Genomic DNA, 24,169 nt, shown 5'->3' with positions numbered 1-24,169 from the left:
TCCGATCACAAATGCAGACATGGTTTTATGTTTACGCGGCACGATGCAATGCACCGCGTAAAAAGACAGTATAAGTCATTATAATCCGTAATTATGTCCCCACTGGATGCAATAAATACCTTGTTTATAATGGGTTTTAATGTTTTTGTCTCGTCGCTCCGGTCGGGACAAGGCATCACAATATGGTAAGGGGCGTAACATTTCCGTCACACGCTTGAGGTATTCGGCCAATCACAACGCACTGGATAGCTGGCCAATCACAGCACACATCGCTTTTCAGACCGATGAGCTTTGTAAAAATCGACACGTTTCAGAAAGGCGAGGCATAGAGGAGAAACAATAATGTACAGTATGTGGAAAATAATGTGTTTTTTTTTACCTTAAACCGCATAAACACATTTCATTACACCAAATAATGTTCTTTTTAACAACATCATATGACCCCTTTAAGAAAAATAAAGTTGCATCTGTGAGATATAAAGTTGCAATAACAAAAATTAAAGTCACAATCAACTGCAAAATTTGAAGTAACTATTGTGAGATGTAAAGTCACAATTGAAAAATGTTGGGTGAAAACTGGCTTCCATGTGCCAGAGATAAAACAATTAAATTTGCTGTTAAAAAAAAAAACATGCTTGCAAAACAGAAAATCAATTCAGCTCGCTTAGTACGATGCTCTAGTACACCGTATTACTGCTCTCTAGGTGCTGGTGAAGAAGCTGCACTCTCATGGACACGAGCTGAGTGTGATTCGCCTGACGGACAGCTGGTTCATTCAGGAGAATTCACCTTACTACATCTCAATTACAGTGAAGCTTAAAAAGAAATACATAGGCCTGGACCTGTTCGAGAACGCAGTCCAAAGGATTCTTGAGGCCCGCAGGAAGTGCCCAGTGATGGGATTGCTGGTCCAGATGTCAGAATTGATTGGCATCATAAAGGTTGCTCACACTGCAAACTGTGCCATGCTCACCACCATGCTGGAGAACAAAGATCTGATGACACAAATAAAGATGACGAACTATGACTTGATGCTCACTGACCCTGCCATACCTGGTGGGGTCATTCTGGCACATCACCTCCAACTTCCAATGGTCTATAACGTCCGTTGGATGAGTTTTGGAGAAGGCCACTTCTCCATCACACCTTCTCCCATATCCTATGTGCCTGTGCCTGGCTCAGGCCTAACAGACCGAATGGGTTTGTTAGAAAGAACCTGTAACCTTCTACATTATGGGTTGAACCTCATTCAAGAGCACTGGCTGGTGATTCCCATGTATTCCAGCTTGTTGCTCAACTACTTCCCTCCTAGCAATGCAACGTTCGGCAGAGCTGTGGCTTGTCCGTGTAGACTTTGTGTTCGAGTTCCCACGACCCTCCATGCCAAACCTCATCTACATTGGCAGCTTCCAGTGTCGTCCGGCCAATCCTCTCCCTGACGAGCTGGGGGAGTTTATGCAGAGCTCAGGAGACCATGGTGTGGTCGTGATGTCTCTGGGAACACTGATTGCAGGATTGCCCCGAGAGGTCATGGAGGCCATTGCCACAGCTTTTGCTCGCATGCCGCAGAAGGTGGTGTGGAGGTTTATTGGAGAGAGACCTTCATCGTTGGGCAATAACACCCTACTGCTTAAATGGATACCTCAGAACGACTTGCTAGGCCATCCAAAGACCCGTGCTTTTGTGGCTCATGGGGGCACGAATGGTCTATACGAAGCCATCTATCATGGGGTGCCAGTTCTGGGACTCCCTTTGCTATTTGACCAGCTAGATAACATTGTACGTCTTCAGGCAAGAGGGGTGGCACGGATGCTGGAGGCAGCTACTTGTACCACAGAAGAGTTTCTTGAAGCTTTGAGAGATATTTTAGAGAACCCAATGTATCGTCAGAACATGCAGAAGCTCTCCAGTTTACATCAAGACCGGCCTCTGCATCCTCTCGACAAAGCAGTGTACTGGATCGAGTTTGTCCTGCGCAATAAAGGTGCACCCCATCTACGTGCTGAGGCCTACAACATGTCTGTGTACTCCTACTACTGTCTAGATGTAGCTGCATTGGTTCTCCTTATACTTCTGCTGACTCTGGGAGGTGTCTACACAATATGGATACAAAGACGGAAAAGAGAGGCAAACAAGGCAGTGAGAGATGGCAACAAAAAAGCTGTAAAGGAAGGCAGTAAGAGGCTGAAAGAGAGCATTAATGCTCTGAAAGACAGCAATAATATTCCCATTCCAAATCTAAGAGCAAGCAAAATAATTTAGTAAATAGGCAAGGAATCCAGAGAGCTAAGTACTTAATTCTTCTTTATTATATTTTTCTCAGTTTTTCTTTTATAGTTTTTTTTCCCTTCAATATCCTTCCCCTCGTGTTATTGTTAACTAAAAGTATTAAAATAGTATTTGGTAACCGAAATAAAGCTGAAATAAAATAAAATATAAATATTAGATGAAAAGCATAGAAATGTTGCCTTGGTAACTAACTGAAATAAATAAAGTACAAAAATTACTAAAACTAAAAACTTAATTAAAGCTATATATATATATATATATATATTATATAAAGATTAAAGCACATAACAAAATGACTAAAGATACAATTAAGATAAAAACTATTTGCGTCAAATAATTGCACTACTCCTATGGTATTCTTTCTTTCTTTCTTTCTTTCTTTGCCTTTAATTCTCTCCTCCCATTTCTTGAGCTCTTGTAATTCCCTGCCAACTAAACTGTATGTTGGTGATTAGGTGCAGATCCCTTCCTGGAATCCTTTAAGTAATCCCCTTTTTGCACACAATACATTTATGTGCAATTGCAACAAAAAAAATTGTACAATAATAAAAAAAAAGGTTGTAACTCTTAGCAAGATGTGAACGGTGTAAACCAAGTTGTCTAAGCTAGTCAGCCTGTTCAGGATGTGACATGCAGTTTCAAAGCTGTGTTGTATCTCCAGCAATGAAACAATTTGATTGTAACCATCCACATTTTCGTTGTGCAAAACATGGTTAATTAACAATGTAATGCTTAACAAATGCTCAAAATAAACGCGCTTATCAAAGTCCAAATCAGCAGGTTTGGTTTCAAAACGCATTTACATTGCTGCAGATCACCAGAAGATGGCGCAATGGATATATTCAAAGAGTTGCTTGGAATCAGTTCTGCAATCCAAAATAGGATAATATTCTATATTCTTTTACATCAGCCTGGTGCTTTTTATAAACCATCAAAATGCCATGGTTTCATTAAAGCAAAAAATGATCTAAAAGTAAGATGATCACAAACCTGACCACAGCACTTTCTCTTTACCAGCCAGAGGAGGACATCCTTTTCTCCAGATATAAGACAGGAGATGGCTGGAAGCACATGCGGGGACAGAATGATGAAAAAGAAAACGGGCAAGGATGAGAGAGCTCTAACTGATTGAGGGGACATTAGGCCTGGGCTGTATTCACTAATGTATGCTTCTAATGACTCGTTATCTCATTATCAATCTTATTCTCGCTCATCTTTTCTTTTCCTCACTCTCTCCCCTTCCTTTATCTCTCTATCTCCTCCCAATCGACCAGCAATGATGGGAATAGCAATTAGGACGCTAGGCTGCCAAATGGCTATTTTAATTAGCCTTTCTTAGCAAGAGAGAGAGAGAGGTGGGACAAGAGAGCGAGTGAAAGAGAGAGAGAGAGAGAGAAAGAGACTAATGTTCTTCATAAATGCTACAGATTAGAAGGTCATTAGGCTTTTGCTTGAATTAATGATTAGGAATTCCTGCAGGTCATAGAAACTTATTACACAAGCCTACTTAACATTAATAGAACCATCCTATTTGTGTTAAACACAAAGAAATTAAAACTAAAAACCAATTACAAAGAGATGACATTGTCTTGCGCCCTCCCCCTGGTCACCCATAACGGAGAAGCGGTGTAAAACTCTCTGGACGGTTAGCCAGAGTCTAGTCGCACGAGATTCGGCAGTTCTCTATCGTTTCATTCTCTCATTTTTACTCCATGGTCATTATACGTCCTGTCCCCCCACCCTTTCCACTGTCTCGGCATCCTCTCCGCCGCTCCCAGTGGTACGTAATTTTCTTCAAACGCACAATGCAAAATTCTTGTGTGTTATTTGTTCATTTGTGGCTTGTTTGGGACACGGGCTGGTCTGGCGAAAATCTCTTCAGAGGCACTTTCCTTCCCAAAAGAGATAGACTACTCGTTTCAGCCCTCTCTTAGACGTTTCCCCCTGACGCATAAAAACGGCAAAAATATGAACACACAAGGCCTACTTTTATGTGCGCATAGCGTACATACAGAAAACATAGGCCTACATGTACATTACATAGCAAAAATAATAAATGTACAGCATACATCATACATCCACGATTAAAAAATATGTCTTCTGAAGCCATAGCAGAGATGTGTGCAAGGAACAAACTGAAATTGAAGTCACTGATAATGTTCCTCTTTTCAGTGAGCTGTTAAGTGCTGCAATGAATCAATGATTGAGTGAGTTAAACTTGAACCGAATGAATTTGATTCATTAACAGATCATTCAGTCTGCGTTTGTGAAAGGAATCTGAAATGATTCAATGAAAGGAATCAAACTCCAAGGAATTCTTTAGAGAAAAAAAATATATATATATATACCAGGTTAGGTACTGCATTACAAAGACATGGGATAGTCATGGGTTTTTCTGACTGGTTATGTTTATACATAAACTCAAGTAATTGAGAAAACTAACAATATGGATCATAAATTTAATATGTCTGTCGTTTGCCTGCTTAGTGGAGAAGAGGTGAGAAGTATCCTCAGCTGAACAGAGTTGTCCACACTTGCACTCTGAAAAATAAAGGTTATTTATTGGGATCTTTGGTTTCAAGAACTTTTAACATCCGTGGAACCTTTCCATTGCACAAAAGTTCTTTATAGTGGAAAAATGTCCTTCACATTATGAAAACAATGGCTGTTTTAGGAACTGTTCATTGAAAGGTTCTTTGGGGAACCCAAAATGGTTCTTATATAACTGCTGCAAAAACTCTTTTTGGAACCTTTAATATTGTACTTTATTATTACAATTTGCAAGTTAAAGTTCATAAACATTTTAAGAAGGATATCAAGCACCTGTTGAGAGTGCTTGACAGTCTGAGCTGTTGGATGTTGATATATGATCTCTAAAAAAAAAATCAATGAAGAGTTGGCATTGAATACATTTTTGACAGTTACAGATGAAAAAAAAAGTCTGAGAATCAAAAAGAACCATTTCATCATGGAAGGTTTCTTCAGGATAATATGGTTATAAATATGTAAACAGCCTCTTTTTTAGAGTGATTGATTTGAATATGAATTTGAAAAAAATCGAATGAACTCTTAGGGCGGATATAAAGATTTTTCGTAAATAACTTAAATTGAGATCTGTTTCTCACACAAAGTATGATTTCAAAAGACTTATATGAGTTATACAGGCTACTTTTCTTTTGAATCCTTCTTGAATGCTCTAGTCATGCATTGTATTTGCAAAGGAAAAAACAAACAAACAAACAATTTTATTACGTCCACACATTTGGGCCTTCTCAATTCATATGTACTGTAACAATAATCATAATATACAAGCCCTCACATTTTAACTAATAAGCATCACAACAATTCCTGTGGCTGTACACTGTGGTTGTATTTGTATAGTGTCCCTCACTTTTCTTTCTTTCTCTCTGTCTCTTTCCTTCTCTACTTTATCATGACATGCCCTGAGGTTATGATTGTTATGATTTATATCGGACTGTTTTGAGATCTCTCTCTCTTTCTCTGCCCTCTGTCTTCATCTCTCTTTAGCTTTCTCATTCCTCCTCTCTCCTTTCTAATCAGTTCTCCTTGCATCCCCCCAGGTCGATTTGGGGAGTAATAATGAAAGAGATTTAACCCTTTAATGTTCAACCGCTTTGACCCCGAACACCTTCCCTCCATCGTGTTTCACACATACACACCCACACACATAAATAAATACACACACACACTCACACACACACATATTTTGGGTGCAGATCACAGCAAATGCAGACGCTGATTGCAATGGAAAACATTAGATTAAATGTAAAACAGATTTTTTTTTTTCCCGTCCGAATGGGTAATGGGAAAATTTATAGATTGTTGACTTTACGAATCCACATGTTTGTGTATTTTTCTCCCACACATTGTCCCTTGGATATAGTCTGATTTTCACTCGTTTTTATCCTTGCTGTCTGTTTTTTTTCTCCCCATCCGTCTGCGATTCAGTCTACCTGCCCATCTGTCTGTCAGACTCTCGTTCTGTGCATTTAAACCCCTGATGACGTCACGCATAAACAGAATATCTTCCCACCTAATTATGCTCTGTTAATTACAAATTTGGACTAATGTGCTCAATTAGACAAACATAATTTGCTCTCAGATACAGGACATTTTTTTTATTTAGAAAATTATCTCTTTAACAAACAATATGACTTAATTGCAGACATTTGCATAAACAAATGAGCTAATTAATTACAACCAAGCACTTCCTGATGAGTCGAAGGACAATGCGACTCCAAATGTTTTCCTCCGGGATACGGAAGGAGGGAGGGAGGGAGCGAGAGAGAGTTTAAATGAAAGTTTATGAGCTTGTGAGCATGCTAATATGACTCTCTGAGCATGAGGAATTATGTATGTGTGAGAATTTGCTATAAATGTCCAGATAAATAAGTTTAAGTAGCTTACTTATCGGCTGTGGTGGTTCGGCTCTGGCAATATATCTCCGGATGGTATCGGTGTAACACTTAAAATCCCTTATTCCCTCTCTACATTCATCTCTCTCGTTTTCCCCTCTATCTCTTTTTCTGGAGGGTTTGTAGATAGAAGGGCCTCTCCCCTCCTTTTCTGTGTTGGAATTTAATATGCAACTTTTTATTGGAAAACAATCGTGCGTGCCTGCGTGAATCCTGACCGCAATATATCTGTTAGTGCAACTAATCCGATCAGGCCAGAGAGGGCTATTTATCACTGCAAATCCAGGGCATTTCAGCCCACATTTTATTATTTTAATATATTTCTCAGCTATTAAATCACCAAAATGATGAATTAGAACTGTCTGCCACGCTTTCAGCTGCATGACAGAAAATGATGCACTACCCAATTTGAGTGGTCATTTGGACTTTTTAAAGACAAAAAATGATACAGGAAAAAGTCCAATATTTTTGTGTTGTTACGTCTCTGCCGCCCCATCCCTCCATCTCCCCCTCTCGCTGGCTGTTTTTAATAAAACACTCTAAGTGAGCTTTATTGCTGTGTTAGAGAGGGCAGGATCACAACTATCTTTAATATACAGCCAATTACCAAACACACACACAAACATAAGCACTCACACACATACTTATGCGCACACAAAGACAGGTACACCGACACACATCTTTGTCTCTTAATTATAGCGGGCAAACATTAACAAATATTCAATCTGTATACACACACTTCAAACGGTTGAAGCTGAAAATTTATGGTAGGTTGCCAGTTACCTGGGAGAGGTGAAAATATGAATGGAAACACATATTTTAAATTTCTTTAGATCTCATACAACAACATTTACACTTCAGCTCTTCATTCAGCCTACAATTTATCTTCCTTTCCTTTGTTCTTTTTTTCAAATAATGGGTTTATGCAAAATCTACCAACATACCTCATATATCTGACAAAAAAAAGATTCAGAACTTAAGTTGTTTATCTAATAGACCTAGACTAAAAAGATTATAAATAGTACTAATTATCCTGAAAGGGAAGAGCTAGCAGGGTGCACCAGAAGGACCACGTGAATTTTTTTTTTTTTTTTTTTTACAAATCACAGAAGATATTCATTATGTACACTGAATTCAGCTTCAGTAAAGAGGTAATGGAACAAATTTGTTTACTGAAAAGTCATCTTAAAATATTTAGGCCTAAGCGTATCTTTATTGATATTGCAATTAGTGGTTTATTACTATAAGCTGTTTAGCATAAACTAATTATAAAATTATATATATATACACACACACACACATTTCAACATCATTTCGCACAAGTTAGTTTAAACGTGGTGAAAAGGCCTTTGCAAGCAGAAGTCGCGTTGCTGAGACGGTAACCATAGCAACAGTAGGCTGCTCCAGTGCTTTCCGTTTGGACGGTATATCGACAAAAATAAGTAGGCCCTATTGTAATTATTTAGTGCTTTACATGTCACAAGTATATCACAAAAGAGTTTTGTTTATACACTATTTGTGTTCACTAATTGTTTAAAATTACCCAAAAGACACTTCTGCCAGACCTCAACCAATTGCATCCTGAAAATTACCCTAACAATTCCCGTAAAACTTTGTTCACTTCGAAAGTCAGTGAATATTTTGCAAAGTGAATAACACACGAACTGTACGGTCTGTTTAGACTTGAGGATGTGCAGATATGGTGCTTCACCACCGAGACCCATCACATCAGCACATCGCAGCTTCAAACACTTAATCTGCCAAGCACACAATAATTACTAATTACCTATTAACTAATTACTCTGCATCCAGCATCTGAAAGCAATCAAAATTACATTAAGCGCGTTGAATCTCCTGTCCACTCCCTGCCCCTCCCCTCCCCTCCCCTTTAATGCGATAGTACCCTGCCGCTCCAGTAGGGGGCGTCAGTGCCGCAGGTGGGTGGTGGGGTAGGCTACACACTGCTCTGGGACAGCTGGCTTAAGCTTTCCGACCCCATGAGTCCTCACACTAATCAGCTCAGAGCAGCCAGAATCAATTAGCACCATGAGGGGGGGTGGGCGGACGGTGGGAGACCCACAGAGGACGACTGGCCCCACACCTGGCATGTCTCTCTCTCTCTCTCATCTAACGCACTGCTCTTGTCCATTCAGTCATCCATCCATCCATGCATCCATGCGGATCCTCTTCTAACAGAATTGTTGTTGGTTTTTTGCCGATCTTCCTGACTCTCTCTCTCTCTCTCTCTCTCTCTCTTGCTCTTCCTTTTAAAGATGTGTGTTAATAACTTTTAAATAGTCTGGCAGCATAGGGCCGCAGGGCTGGTTACTCACCTTATTGCTCTCCTCTTCCCTCGCGTGCGTTCATAAAGTGGCTCTATCTCTCCCTCCTGTTCTCATTCACCTGTACACTCCTTCCCCCTGCCCGCATCCATGTCCATTTCCCGCTCCCTCCGTACAACAATCATAGCGAAAAGATGAAGAAAGAAAAAGTTTTGAAAAGCATTATGGGATTCGAGAATCTCCCCTCTCTATTTCAGCTAATCTAGGCTATTCCTCAGTGCTGCTCAGAGAGTGTAAATGATATTTTAGCATGTTCATAAAATACCGTGATATATTCACAGTACAGTATTCCACTTTATGGTTCGCACTGTCATCGTCTCTAACTCAAATAGAAGCATTGCATTGAAACAAATTATTGCGCTGGAGTAACACACATACACGCGGCAATGGAAATGTATTTTCCTCTCTCGCAAACTCTATACATCAGTATGATACAGTGTGTATTATAAAAGCATGTATCATCTACAAGACTCCTGCACTCTTGTTTGAACACACACACGCAAGCAAAGTGCAGTCGGCCCGAAAAGTGCTTAATAAACACATATAATGATAAATCAATAACGTCTGTGCTTCAGAGTCGAAAGAGTCGCTGACCAGCAGGTGTCAGTCTGCGTTCCAACTACCGACCGCATGGAGCAGATGGACGGAGAGGGCTGCTCTTCAACTCCGAACGGCACGGAGCGCACAACCTCCCCTCGCCTCCTCTCGAATAACGAAACGGGAAAAGTTGAAGGAGCAGAGGGATGGAGAGAGGGATGAATCGAGGAGAGGGAGTTGAAGATAGCCTTCTCCTACTCTCACACTAATTGCGTTTTCCCTGAGCAGAATTGAGTTCCAGAGAAAGAGAGAAAGGCCAGAGGCTTTTCATAATTGTATCGACAGGAAAATGAATATGATGAATGGCGTTCATTCGGCGCGGCCAGGATTTATTGTCTTATCCTCCGGGCGTTAATCGCTCTGAAAAGTGGGGAGGAGGGAGAGAGAGACAGGAGGATGAAGGAGAAGGAGAGGGAGAGATAGAGAGAATAACTAAATTCCAAACCCCTGTCCTGACAGTCCTCTCGCAAACTTATGTCAACTTGCAGAACCCCTTCATTACGAACTGTTCTGGCCACATGGAGCCCCGCCCACAAGCTTTGATTGACACCTGAGGCTCGCTGGTCACCTGTGGGACATTTTGAATGGGGGGAGTATCTAAGTTTGATTTTTTTTTTCATTTAAAATTAATTACATTTAAAAGTTATACGTGGGATTTCAGTCAAAAAAGACCACAGAATCGTTAAAACGGCTCTATGCAATTTTTTCCGCACCTCACTGCTTCTCTGTCGCTACCCAGTTTTTTTCTTACGTTCGGTTCACACATGCGCGTGCACACACACACACACACACACACACTCATACATGTCCCAGATAAATCTGGTTGTGGATGCTGTGAATCCAGATGAATGCTCAGCTCATAAAGTGTGTGTTTGAAATCCATCCATCATGGAGATGTCAGAAAGAAAAGAGCAGAAAGAACCCCCTCTCTCTCTTTCTGTGTCCATTGCTGTGGCTCATGAGTGCTGCTGGTTTGCAAGAGCATTGGTGGACATTGCTAAAACTAACTGTGACGCATGCATTTTTAATTTGGTTGAAACAAGGTAGTAATGAGGAATTAATAACAGTTTTTCTTTTATGGAATACACTTGAGTTCACCATACACGTTATCATACATACATGCATAGATTATATAATAATCAAACCTGTAGGCCTATGCCTTTATTTTGTGTTTGTTGTCCATACAATGAAAGTCAATTTGGTTTCATTGTTGTTTTGGACCCCATTGATATTCTTTGTATACGTAAAAAGAGTTTTTTTCCACAGAAGAAAGAAAGTCATACCATTTTTGAACGAGATTATGGTGAGTAAATGAACTTTTGGGAGAACTATTCTACTCAGAATATGCTAGTAAATGGAACTTTTTATAGTATTTTCTGGTAAAACATACTCCAATTTGAAACTTTTTTAAAGCGCACAAACTAACAATGAACTATACTTTTAGAGCATTTATTAATGTTTATTAATGTTAATGCATTTTTAACATTCCTATTTGTATAATTTAAAATTCAAATAGTATGAACAAACATGACAAAACTATAATAAACTAACGTTAACCTAGATTAATAAAAACTGTTAAAACATGCTGTTCATTGTTAGCCTGTGATAGGCTATCTAATGCTAATGCTAAAACTCCCTAACTGAACCTCACTATAAAATGTTGCCATTGTTTTTCAGTGTCCATAACTAGCACCGTTATCCCTTAAATCCCATAACAGCCTCATGTTGGATGTCAGCACACACATACTCGAGAGAGCAAACAACATTAATAGAAGATCCTATAAACACCCTCAAACCAGTAGAAGCTACAAGTTTATGTCACCACCTAATGTAACTTAAAACTGACAGTTAACTCTGTAAACAGACGAAAACACCTTGGAGGGAAAACAACAATTGCTACTAAAAGAAAATAGCACTAAAACTAAACCCCAAAAAAGTGACAAAACATGTAATGAACGGACTGGAAGTGAGCAGAGATGGATGAGACATAGGAGGAGACAGCGATGCCTCGGGCTATGCTGAGAGACGGTGTGTGTGTGTATGTATAAATGTGTAGGGCAGGTGGGACGGCAGGGAGACTGGTGGCTCAACAGCTTGCTCCACCCTGAGGGCCCAGCGTGCTGGGAGGAGCAGGGGCTGTAGCCGAGGACTCTGCCAACGAGAGGGGCAGTAAGACTGGTGGCAGCTGGTCCGCGCTCCCTCCCCTCCCACCGGCAGGCAGCAGGCAGGGTGAGAAGGTCAAAAGCCAGTCGTTAGGAAGACAAAGAGAGGCACAGCGACACACTGCATAATCGCCTTTTATTGAGTGCCTCTGACACGATTCACGGTGAGGCTGACACCGACGCCATGCACACACGCGCAAAACACACACACACACACACACAGGCTCAGTGTATCAATACACGAGTACGTACACACAGACACATATGAAGAGAAAAGACAATGCACGTAGTATAATTAAGCAAAATATTAAAACTGAAGAAGTAATAATTTTCCAAAGTAGCATCAAGTGTCCCAACAAAAGTTATTCTCCAGGCCAAAGAAGTCAGACTTTTGCAATGGTTCCTGCAGCTGCCCCCCTCAAACATGCACCCCCAACTCATCTGCCATTAAAGCGAAAACAGAGCCACGCACTCAACCATCAGAGCAGCGGTTCTGCTCTCCACATGCCACAGATCTGCCATCCCCTCCGGCACACACAGTGTCAGTCTACTTTCCATGTACAGTGATCACATCTGCCCGTTTTGATGATGGTTTTTACCTGCAAACCCGTTAGAGCAATGGATTCTGTATGGGGTCTGATCTGGTTATGTTTTATATTACATTCTGTGATCCTCCAACGACTGCCATTAATGTTTGTTTTATTGATCCTAATGAGAATACCATGTTATTTAAATGTAAAATAAATGATAAATAAATGATAAAATACTCTTAAACAAAAGATTTAACAAATGTAAATATTAAAATTATATTAAAATATTGGCTATTATAAAATATATTCATGTTAAATTGTAAAATAATGTAATATGATAATTATAATAATTGTAAAAATATTAACATTTCATTTCAATATGAAAATGATACTAAATTAAATACATTTAATACTATGAAATGTCTTAATATTAAAGCATAAAAAGAATATCACATTATTAAAAATGTAATAATAATTATTACAAATGAATAAATAAATGTATAATAATAATAATAATAATAATAATAATAATAATAAAATATTTTACTATATAATAATAGAAAAAAACTTGTATGCCTTCATTACAATGTCAATTATTATAAAATGTATATTTTATTATTATATAATAATGTCTATTATAAAAAGTGTTTGTTGTCCATACAAAAGAATGTCAATGGAGATCGGTGTTGTTTTGGTTCCTACTGACTTTCTTTGTATAAAAACTTTATTTGAATGATCTAGATAAGAATTTCATGTTATTTAAATCTATGATAAATGCAAATAAATAAATAAGTAGATGAAAATATCAGATACTATAAAATATGCTAATGTTAAATTAGTTGTAAAATAGTAATAATGACAACAACAACAATATAAATATTAACATCTCATTTGGCAACAAATGCAACAAATTGTATTCTTTAGGATAAACCCCTTGAGATTAAAATAATATTAAATTGACTACATTAAATATTACTAAATATATCAATATCAAATCATAAAATATTATATTATATTATACTAATATATACATTGTATTGTATAACTAATGTTATATTCTTATAAAATTTAATAATACATGTAATTAAATTAATGTATAATATTAATAATAATAATTCAATATTTTACTATGTAATATAAAACAAAACTTGTTAAGTTTGTGGATTATTTTTGATTCGTTGGTGGAACCTATAGGCAGCACTGTTTTGTGTTACTGATAAAGCTCATCAAGGCAGACAGAATGTGGAAATAGTAAATGGCCATAGTGAAGCATTTACAAGACCACAATCTTTGCATCACATCAAACAGGGTCCAGTCAAACACACACATCGAGAGGAGCACTTCCGATTATGGCTCATTTCTCCACAGCGTGGTGTGTTAAACTCTCTCCATCTCTTCACTCAATGGAGCATAGCTCATCTGAACACTGAGCAATAATGAGGCACAGAGATGCACTTGTGTGTCTGTGTGAACCAAAGCGAGTGAGCGAGAGAGCTCTGCAAGAGGAGGGGGAGAGAGAGGCTATCCATTTCCTCCCTGGGGCAACTCCTCTTTGGCTCTTTGTTGCTGAAATGCTCCCAGTGAGCAGGTTACACGAAAGCCTGCTCTATTGTCTTAAACAGCTGTGCGTTGCATGCTCTCTCTCTCTCTCTCTCTCTCTCTCTCTCTCTCTCTCTCTCTCTCTCTCTATTGCTCATCTTTTTTTTTCAGGTTCCTCAATCAGGGGCAGTTTCAGAGATCTCTAAAAGCAAAAGCCTGTGGCAGTGCTCCCCCTCACCCAGACACACCAACGGATCTGCTTCTGTTTACACTGTCCCACAGTAGGGGGTCTTTCCTGATTCAGCTACTTTCTGATACTTCATATGGAGAATGCAGATAAATATTCATATTACCATACATTGAAGATAACTAATAAAAACAAGAAAAACAACAACAATAAGAAGCCATGAAAGACAAAGAATAATAACTATATATTGTATGCTGAATAAGAACAATAAGAGAAAGATTCAGTATACAAAGTCAAAGCTCTGACATCTAAAAACAAATGTCTTACTGTATTAATCTGTCTCGTATATTTCAACATACAGACTGCTAAAATTATTCACAAAAATTGATGTGTATTACAGTACAATGGTCTTTTGTAAATTGATCTCAGTGTAGAGACTGCTCATAGGGGCTTATTTAATCATGTTGTAAAACTATAAATCCATTGGTTGGATATCTGTGGGGACAAATACAGTAAATATATGTATATCTGCATTCAGGAGAAATACCTGAATAGCATGTAATTGGATAATATTGAAAAATCTCTGATATGAATCAATTAGGGGAGACAGGAAAGGAAAGCGTTAGTCAACCTCTGTAACTAAGTTACTTGTAATGTGTGTGTGTGTGTGTGTGTGTGTGTGTGTGCTATATGTCTCAAACTTTTTATAATATTCTATATTTATCTTCTGCAAATTAAATTAAATTAGTATGTCTAAACTGTATAAATTAATGTCAGGTACAAATAGGGCTGTTGTCACACACTAGCAAATTGATTGTAATACTTTAGAAAATGTAGAAATGTACAATTTTGTGAATTCATCTATAATTTGTTGTGGTATTCCAATTTACTTGTTAATAAAATAATAATCATTATGCCATTCCCATCGCAACCTATCATAATTACTTCTAGAAGTTTAATTTCAAATGGTAAACAAATAGAAAATGGTTAAATTCTGAACAGCAAATAAAATTGGAAACAATAATTCAAATGCATAAGCATAACAAATAGTGTCTGCTGGTCACGCTCACAATTTTGGCAAGATCTTATAAGACAGAACTAATATCATCTTGATCAGTAGGTTCTATTGTTTAACTTGACATTCTTCATCAGTATTTCATTTTTCACACAATCGTACATGTTTAAATATCATGGAAATATGACTAGCAGACAGGAGGGGTTAAAAAACGTTCTAGTGTTTATTTTTTCTCCGGACACATTAAACGGGTCAGTGTAAAAATCCATCAATTATATGACTAAGAATACATTTTATAATTTTTTCCCCCACAAAAATTGTTTATATTTGTATGTTAACAGAAAAGCTTACACGTTACTGTCAATTCGTGAGAGTGATGCACATGTACAGGCCTACTGAATCAACTAGGAAGAAAGAAAGAAAGAAAGAAAGAAAGAAAGAAAGAAAGAAAGAAAGAAAGAAAGAAAGAAAGAAAGAAAGAAAGAAAGAAAGAAAGAAAGAAAGAAAGAAAGAAAGAAAGAAAGAAAGAAAGAAAGAAAGAAAGAAAGAAAGAAAGAAAGAAAGAAAGAAAGAGGCGCAGATGACGCACCATGTAAACTAAATTAAAAGGAGTTCTATTACAGCCCAAGAATAATAAGCAAGAACAACAAGCTGAAAAACAAAGAAAAGCCATAAAGGACATTAGGCGCTGAGCTTTATATAACATTTGAGTGAATATTTCATGGGCAGAGAGATAGAGAGAGACTCTAAACTTTCATTAAGCAGGGTATTTCGCTGGGAGGGAATTTCGGCGCCTTTCACTTTTTTTCTTGGCTTTTATTGCAATAATACAGATATCTCTCTGGCTCCCAGCCCCTCCTCATTCAGCCCATTTCCTTCCCGCAGTCTCTCTCACTCTATGCTTTTTAAAATATAGTAATAAAAACATACTAGATCCTTTTTAAATGCACTATTACTTATCATGGTCTTTTCATATCGTAGCATCACAGGTGTTTTAAAGCCGCTATAAAAGTGCGTCATTTATTATTCAAAAGCAGCGTCGTCTTTTTGCATATTATCTGAGCGCTTTTATACTGCGGGCTGCCAGACTCCCATTTAAATGTTCGGCAGAATTGATAACGGCAGACACGCGCAATAAAAACAGCGCCGGGGGCAGGGTGGCACGCGCGCCCGCTCATATGCAGATCCCGGTAATTACTCCAACAATTCGCCAACCATTCCTTTATTCGCTCTTTGAGCGAGGGATTTCACGCTTTTAATTCAGTTTTCATCAATCTTTTGATTTTCGGCTGCTAAATTGTTTGCACGGGTCAAAGATAAGAAAGTGGGTCCGAGTTCTCCTCCGGCGCCCTGCCAGGTGAAACCGTTTGTGTCCCTCATAGAATCGGGATGTTTATGAGTGCAGTTCATACCCACCTCCCCCCCAAAAAAGAAAAGGTTAAATTATAGTTAAATTTAGACCAGAACTTTTCATCGATGTATACAAAAATGTAAAATTGCGCATTTGAAACAAAAACCATGTATTGCACATAATAATAATAATAATAATAATAATATCTAAGAAGACAAAAAGTAGCCTATATTCTTTTTTACTATATAGTTTTTGGGTTTTATTTTTTTAAGTGCATGAGTAGTGCTCTATTATTTAAGTAAGATAGCTACTTAAACACATGTTTGGATGCATCCTATCTATCTATCTATCTATCTATCTATCTATCTATCTATCTATCTATCTATCTATCTATCTATCTATCTATCTATCTATCTATCTATCGAGATGAAAATATGTGGAATGATACATGCAAATAGGCTCAGAGCGAAACAGTGACCATGGGTCAACGACAAGCACCGCGGGTGATGTAAGCGTCTTCAGCCACTGGACGAGGGCCGAGCTCCCGGGGGAACGAGGCTTTTTAGCGTCAGCACTCACTAATGGTCTATTAAAATATCAACTACTTCAAAGTAAACGGATTTGCTCCACACCAGCTCCCAACCCCTGAAGCTAATCAAACGCGGCGGCCAGGCCAAAAGAGCATAATCATTTTTACGTGGCAGATTACAAGGAACCACTTAGATCCGCTGTCAGAAGATCGGGTGTCCCAACACTCTCCAAGCGCCAGCAGTGCAGGCTCCTTTAGGGGCACAGCTGTGAAACTGACGGTTTCCGGATGCAACAACCAAAGAGCATCTAAAAGCCACTGAAAGATGCTGGGTCTACGCGCTTTATGAATTATAAAGGACTTATTCCAGTAACGTTTCAGAAAATATTTAACAGAAATAAAAATGATTTACGTGGCTTTAAGAACACATTAAAAAGTAAGCTGATTTCTGCATTAGCTATATGATTAGTAACTTGTGAGTTTTATAGGCTTATCCATGTGCAATGTTTAATGTTACCATTATTGTCGAATGATACTCTATATCGGGCATAAATAAACCATTCTTTAGTGAATACTTTTCAGTCTATTTTCTGTTTATTTTTATACTTTTTAGTTCAAATACTTTTCAGACCATGTTTAATCTTCGTAACGAGTTGAAAAGCGCGTCAATTAACATGGTTTATAAAATCAATCACAATTTTAATTCATGAGCGACTAAAAAGTAAACAGCAAAAGTGAAAATCCTAAATTTATTATTATTATTATTATTATCCTTAATGTTGTATTTTATCTTGATGTGGTATAATTTTATGAACAATGCATTCCAGCTGCCCCATGGTCAAAATAAATAAAAAGGATATTTAATTTGTTTCCTCTTCGTCTAATAAAGCAGAGAACGAGTCTAAACTTGATTGACATTTTAGAAAAAAAAAAGGTTGAGGGCAGCTTTGAGGTCAAATGCACTCCTCCAATTGCTGGAGGCGACATACAAATTAGATTTTTATTTTAAATCTTAAAGCGTCAATTGATACGTGTTGTTTGATTTTAATATACGCTGATTAGAGTTTCTAGAATCCAGAAAGATTATTAACATTTTTAAGTCATCCAATTATACTTGCCTCATCTCATCTGATGAAACTACACTACGAACTACCTTTTCTACACAAAAGGGCCATATGGTAAATAACACAATTGATGAGCACTTTATTTTCCACATGAGGCCACGGTATAGAATCTCTATTAAATACTCAAGAATGTAAAAAGCCATTGATGCATGCTGATGTCAGCATGTCCATAATAAAGAGATACTTGACCAATACAGAAATGGGAGACTAAACGATCTGCATTTTAAAGAATGATGTCACAAAACGCGTTATGTTTTGTGGCTTGTAACAAAATGAAAGCCAGTAAGGAGAGGGAGATTGAGCACTGCCCAATCAGAGAAGAGAAGAGCTCAACGAGCTCAGTGCAGGGATCCAGTGGAGAGAGAGAGTGCCAGAAATCTGCCAAGCCCTCGTGCCAAAAACTTTTTACCCACAGACGAATGCGTCCAAGCCATCCTAAATCAAGACCTGAATCTCGAGGAGTAATACATCATAAAGTAGATATTACTAGGGATTCCCTTACTCATAGAGATAGAGTTTTTCATTGTACAATTCCAGGGCAGTCCGAAATTGTCTGTGGAATAAACTCACTGGAAAGGTTCGGGTGGTGAGGATGGACCGAGCCCCAAGCTCCAGCCCAAGTGGCACCAGTCAAACATCACAACCTACCCAACATGAACCCATCAGCTTCGGCATTGACCAGATTCTCAGCGGCACCGATCAAGAATCACAGCAGAACTCGACCAGGAATAATTCCGAGAGCAACAGCAGCGGCAGCGCGAGCGGAGGCAGTTACCATCTCGGCAGCCCGACAGGAGCGAGCGCAACGCCGTACACGACACTAACCGGCACTTTTCACGGCATCGCGGCTCCATATGAGGAGTCCAGTCCATACGGAGTGAACTTGACCCTTGCACCCGGAGGAGTGATTAGGGTCCCGGCTCACAGGCCCCTGGCCGCGGCCGTGCCTCCACCCATGGCTAGCGCGGTACCCGGATTTGGGAGCCTCAGTTTTCCCTGGATGGACAACAGCCAGCGCTTCGCAAAAGACAGGTTTGCAGGTAAACAAATGCTACTATTCGTTCGATCTGTTATTTTCGTTTTTCTAACAAAAATCCTCGTGGTTGAAGTTATCAGAATCAGGAAATGGTGAATTGACTGCACAAATCACTCAAGTTCACCACTTGCGTTTTATAACTCGAAGTGAATTAAGTTTTAAAATATTTGTATTTTAAGATGTCGGTGGTTTGTAGATTTGAGTAAAAGTCAAGCAGACTGGAGCCTCAGTTTTCCCTGGATGGACAACAGCCAGCGCTTCGCAAAAGACAGGTTTGCAGGTAAACAAATGCTACTATTCTTTCGATCTGTTATTTTCGTTTTTCTAACAAAAATCCTCGTGGTTGGAGTTATCAGAATCAGGAAATGGTGAATTGACTGCACAAATCACTCAAGTTCACCACTTGCGTTTTATAACTCGAAGTGAATTAAGTTTTAAAATATTTGTATTTTAAGATGTCGGTGGTTTGTAGATTTGAGTAAAAGTCAAGCAGACTTAGGCTACAACTTATGAAATGTAAAACCGTACTAATTTCTTCTTTTAGTAACCTAACAGACTAGCTACTCTCTGGTGTGCTTTTTCTCGTTTTAAATATATTTATTTGTACCTATTTTTTTTTTTTTACGGCACGGCATTATTATGAGAGAAGAACTAAAACAAAAACAAAAACACTTTAGTTATTGTTGATGACACGCTACAAAAACATGCTTTAGCAATAACTTTAGGCCTACGATATTATGTGATGCTTCAGTTATCATTAAAGTGCATTTAAACAATTAGACAATATATTTTATTAGCTTATAGTCTATATTCATATGAACGCACTACGGATTACTCAAATATTCTACATTTAAAAATGACGTATTTAAAAGTCTTTGCGAGTTATCGGAATAGAAATGTATTAGCAAAAATAGCATTAATGCACTCTTTCATTTGCCATTTTAGTTGTGCAAACTGTGATGTTGTTGCATGTGTGCTCGTGAAAGAATCACAAGGATAAATTGATGGAGGTTTCAATACAGTAAATATTAGACAGTCCGTCTGGGAAACTTGATCCTGCTGTTTCCATAAAGAGGCGGCAGATGAATGGATGCTGAAGAGCTCGTTTTAGTTTTATTTGACCTTGAAGAGCGTGAAACACCTGTACTGCTTATGGGCGAAATTAAATGAAAAGGGCGAGAGAAAGTCAACACCTGAAAATGTTCAGCTTAGGTCAACGTGTCTGTTAAAGTAAAAAAAGATTATTATTATTATGTTTTGCAATATAATTTAAGCTTATTTGACACATATCTGAATATTATCTCATCATTAAAATCATTTCATCTATTAGATTTTTTATTTTTTTAAGAATAAACAGTTTTAATTAGATATGCGGGCATTTGTTTTTGTTTTTCAAATACGTACTGAACATACACCTAGCGTGTTACATAAATACAGAAATAAATGAGTACTGTTATATTTAGTTGAACCGCTCTTTTGCATATGAATGTAAACTCTTACAATTCAGGGCTGTCACATAGATCACCAGCTTTCTTTATTCTGGGGTAAATGGCAAACGTTGTGCCATTAGAAAGACATATCAATATTTCACCAGCTTTAATTATTGCCATCTATAGCTGCGGTAACAGGCGCTCTCTGCTGCTCTGTGCGTTTTAGGTAATAAATAAATTAACAATGTAGGCAATTACTTTCATTAGAAGAACAGCTGCTGTTTGTATTTGATGCAACATTAATAAGATAAGTTTTGTGATTTTATCGTACAACCTATATGGAACCTGAGTAACAGGCCTCTCAACAAATCCTAAGAGCATCAGCAATCCATCTATTTATGAGGGTTTTTAGTATTTATCAATCAATAACAAAGTCTAATTTGACATCTAAAAGGTATAGTGCATGAAGGCATAGAGTAATTTATAATGATGAGTATCATCAGTTTCCCTTTGACTCAGCAAGATTCAGAAACTTGGGCTGATTAATGCAGCACACAATTACACAAACCTTTAAGAGAAAGCTGATTTAATGTGCAAAAAAGAATTTGCCTTCAGAAAAAAAAAGCTTTATCCAATATTTATAGAATGGAAAATGTATGTATTCTGAGAATGTGCAATGCATCCCATTTTTGTGAGCTTGGACAGTCTGTCTTTACAACATTTAAATGCATTTAAAATATATACACTAATACGGCAAAAACAACAGTAATATTGTATCTAACATCTTGTATCTAAAACAAAATACATTATTAAAAGGCAACAAAAAATATTTTCAATCTTGAAAAGGCAGGTTCCAATTGTGCTTTTTGTTTACTGAGAAAAATTATTTAGTGTGATAGAAGGATGTCAGTAAGCTGTGTGTCAGACTCTTCATGACTTACCTCACCTCTCACTGGCTTTTCTCTCCTTATTCACATACCACAGCAGCCCTGACGCCTTTCACTGTGGCTCGGCGTATTGGTCACCCGTACCAGAACCGCACACCACCTAAGAGAAAGAAGCCTCGTACGTCTTTCTCCCGAGTGCAGATCTGTGAGCTGGAGAAGCGCTTCCACAGACAAAAATACCTGGCCAGTGCTGAACGAGCAGCTTTGGCCAAAACTCTGAAGATGACAGACGCTCAGGTCAAAACCTGGTTTCAAAACCGCAGGACCAAGTGGAGGTGAGACAGAGAAAGAAAGGCAGATATATTTTAATATAAGATGTAGAAAGGTTTAGAAAAATGGTGAAAAACTCAAGTGTGATCAGGTATGGAACAAAGGCATAAAAACGCCACAGCTTCACTAGACAATATTTGCCCATACATAAACATTTTTTTTCTAAACATTTGTCTGGACATTGATGGTGTCCAATAACACATACTGTGAAATAGGTGTCCTGATTGTTTTACTGCTGTAACATGGATTTAGCCAGAGGCGCTGTAAACAGGCAACAGAAATTATGGGAACGATAGGCAGATTTTCTTGATAAAAATTCAAATCTGGATATAAAATCATCAAACAGACTGAAATTTATATTTTAACTGCCCCATTTAAAAGTTTAACAAACTAAAGACAAGACTGAACTATATATAAATTACGGATATAATTGTTATATATTTGATTATCTATCGTTCTATCTATTTACAGTATCTATCTATGTTTATGTATATATAAATAAATAAATAAAAAAAAATAAAAAAAAACATATATATATATATATATATATATATATATATACTAACCAGATTAGTGTCTGTAATGACCTGAAATCACTTTTCAGATTTGACCTACTAATGGCCATAATATCTGTAAGAATTAATGGGAAAATAATGGTGTTGTCAAGAAGAAATATGAATTATTAATTAAGGCAAGGAACTAATGACATGCCACACTTTGGAGAAAAGGAGGGGCTGCTTGGACATTACACAGATGTAATGTTTAAATAAACATTTACCTTTTGGTACGGTTGATTAATCAATAACCTCTCCGCAAACTTTTCGGCTCCATGTGCACATCACGAAATTTCAAAAACTTAGATGAATTATATTTCAAATCTATATGTTGCTAAAATATTCACACAATTAGTGATTTGTTCCTCAAAGATCTCCATATCTTGTTGTAGTCTTAAATACTTAATGTTGCTTGGAATTTCTTTCACCCTGTAATTTCACCCTTTGCACTGGAAACTGAATATCTGCAGTAAATGTGCACATGAGCAAGTTTGTGGCAAATGAAAACCTCTGCTCCTCTAATTTTCTCCATCTTTTCCCTCCATCTCATGTCAGGCGGCAGACGGCAGAGGAGAGGGAGGCAGAGCGTCAGCAGGCCAACCGGCTGATGATTCAACTCCAGCACGATGCCTTTCAGAAGTCTTTGACTGATTCAGTTCCAACAGACCCACTCTGCATCCACAACTCATCACTGTTCGCCCTGCAGAACCTACAGCCTTGGGCGAGCGAGGAGAGCGGCAAGCTCGGGGGAGTGACTGCGCTCGTATGAGTACCAGAACTCAAGAAGCAAATGACATTCTCGTTCTTTTTTGATGGACTGGGATGTTGGTTGACCTTATCTCCATCCTAAAAGACTATTTCATTCCACAAAAAAGTGAGGAGCTAATATTGGCCATCCAACAATGAGCAAACCCATATAAATAAAACAGCTCTGCGTCGTATGAGCCTCTGCAGAATGAACAAAGTCTGCTTTTTTTGTGGTGTGTCTGTGAGTACAGAGATTTGTTTTCATCCCCATCAGGGTCAATTTCATTGACAAAGTCACTTGTAGAAGGGAACAGACCATCTCAGCTGACCCTTTTACAGATCCACTGACCTTCTCCTCTATCCTTTCATTTGCCCTTCTGCCCCCCTGAGTAATTTCTCCACCACTCAGAGCTGTAGAATACAGGATTAATGCAAAAGAGGGAAGTAACGATGAATTAATTATTTGCATGACCTAAAATGCCCCCCAATCTGGCCATTTGTGGGGAAAATGGACACAAACACGCACAAATAAACACACTTTTCTGTCATCGATCTAAGTTATCTTTTTGTCAGTCTGGGTAGTATATGGATATTTCATCTTTTTTTGGGTTCAAAGGATAACCAGCTACTTTTTTTATTTTTATGAAACTACATCCCATTTGAGGAATCACATGAAACGTCCAGAAGACAGGCGTATGACGTTGTACAGGGTGGTTGCAATTTATTTTATCGGTTAGATTTACTCAGCTGTGATTCCAAATGCCGCTCAGAAACTCCTCAGAATCATGCTCCCATGGTTGAATGTTGTGTGAAGAGGGAAAGAACAATTTCAGATGAAACAAGGGTTTGTTAGATGCTCCTATAATGTAGGTGTGCTGTTGCATCCCAAACTCTGTATTATACTTGATAAATATGTAAATAGCAAACAAAAAGTAATAAACATTCTGTTTTGGCATTAACACAAAAGGTGTGTTTTGCTTAATTTGTTATTCCCCTAATGTTTTTTTTTTCAAGAAGAGGCATTTTCCAAATCCCTAAGCAGCACTCTTCTCTTGAGTAATGCGTTGCTTTCAGAGGCCCTACT

The 24,169-nt window shown here is 38.0% G+C and overlaps 1 protein-coding gene and 1 pseudogene across 1 annotated transcript; both read left to right on the top strand.

The window, feature by feature from the left end:
- LOC107586217 (UDP-glucuronosyltransferase 2C1-like) overlaps positions 1-2,292 on the top strand; it is a 3,285-nt pseudogene extending 993 nt beyond the window's left edge.
- A 16,013-nt stretch (positions 2,293-18,305) lies between these two features.
- Positions 18,306-23,530, top strand: LOC107586149 (T-cell leukemia homeobox protein 3-like). Its single transcript, XM_016273403.1, has 3 exons — positions 18,306-19,141; positions 21,552-21,789; positions 22,894-23,530. Exons 1-3 carry the CDS (start codon positions 18,694-18,696, stop codon positions 23,105-23,107), a joined length of 900 nt encoding a protein of 299 aa, XP_016128889.1. The 5' UTR covers positions 18,306-18,693; the 3' UTR covers positions 23,108-23,530.
- Positions 23,531-24,169: the final 639 nt, after the last annotated feature.

The sequence above is a fragment of the Sinocyclocheilus grahami genome, unplaced genomic scaffold, assembly GCF_001515645.1.
Source record: "Sinocyclocheilus grahami isolate Dianchi unplaced genomic scaffold, SAMN03320097.WGS_v1.1 scaffold78.1, whole genome shotgun sequence".
NCBI classification, from domain to species: domain Eukaryota; kingdom Metazoa; phylum Chordata; class Actinopteri; order Cypriniformes; family Cyprinidae; genus Sinocyclocheilus; species Sinocyclocheilus grahami.
Note: the sequence above shows the minus strand (reverse complement) of the source record. Positions and strands in the feature narration are given on the sequence as shown.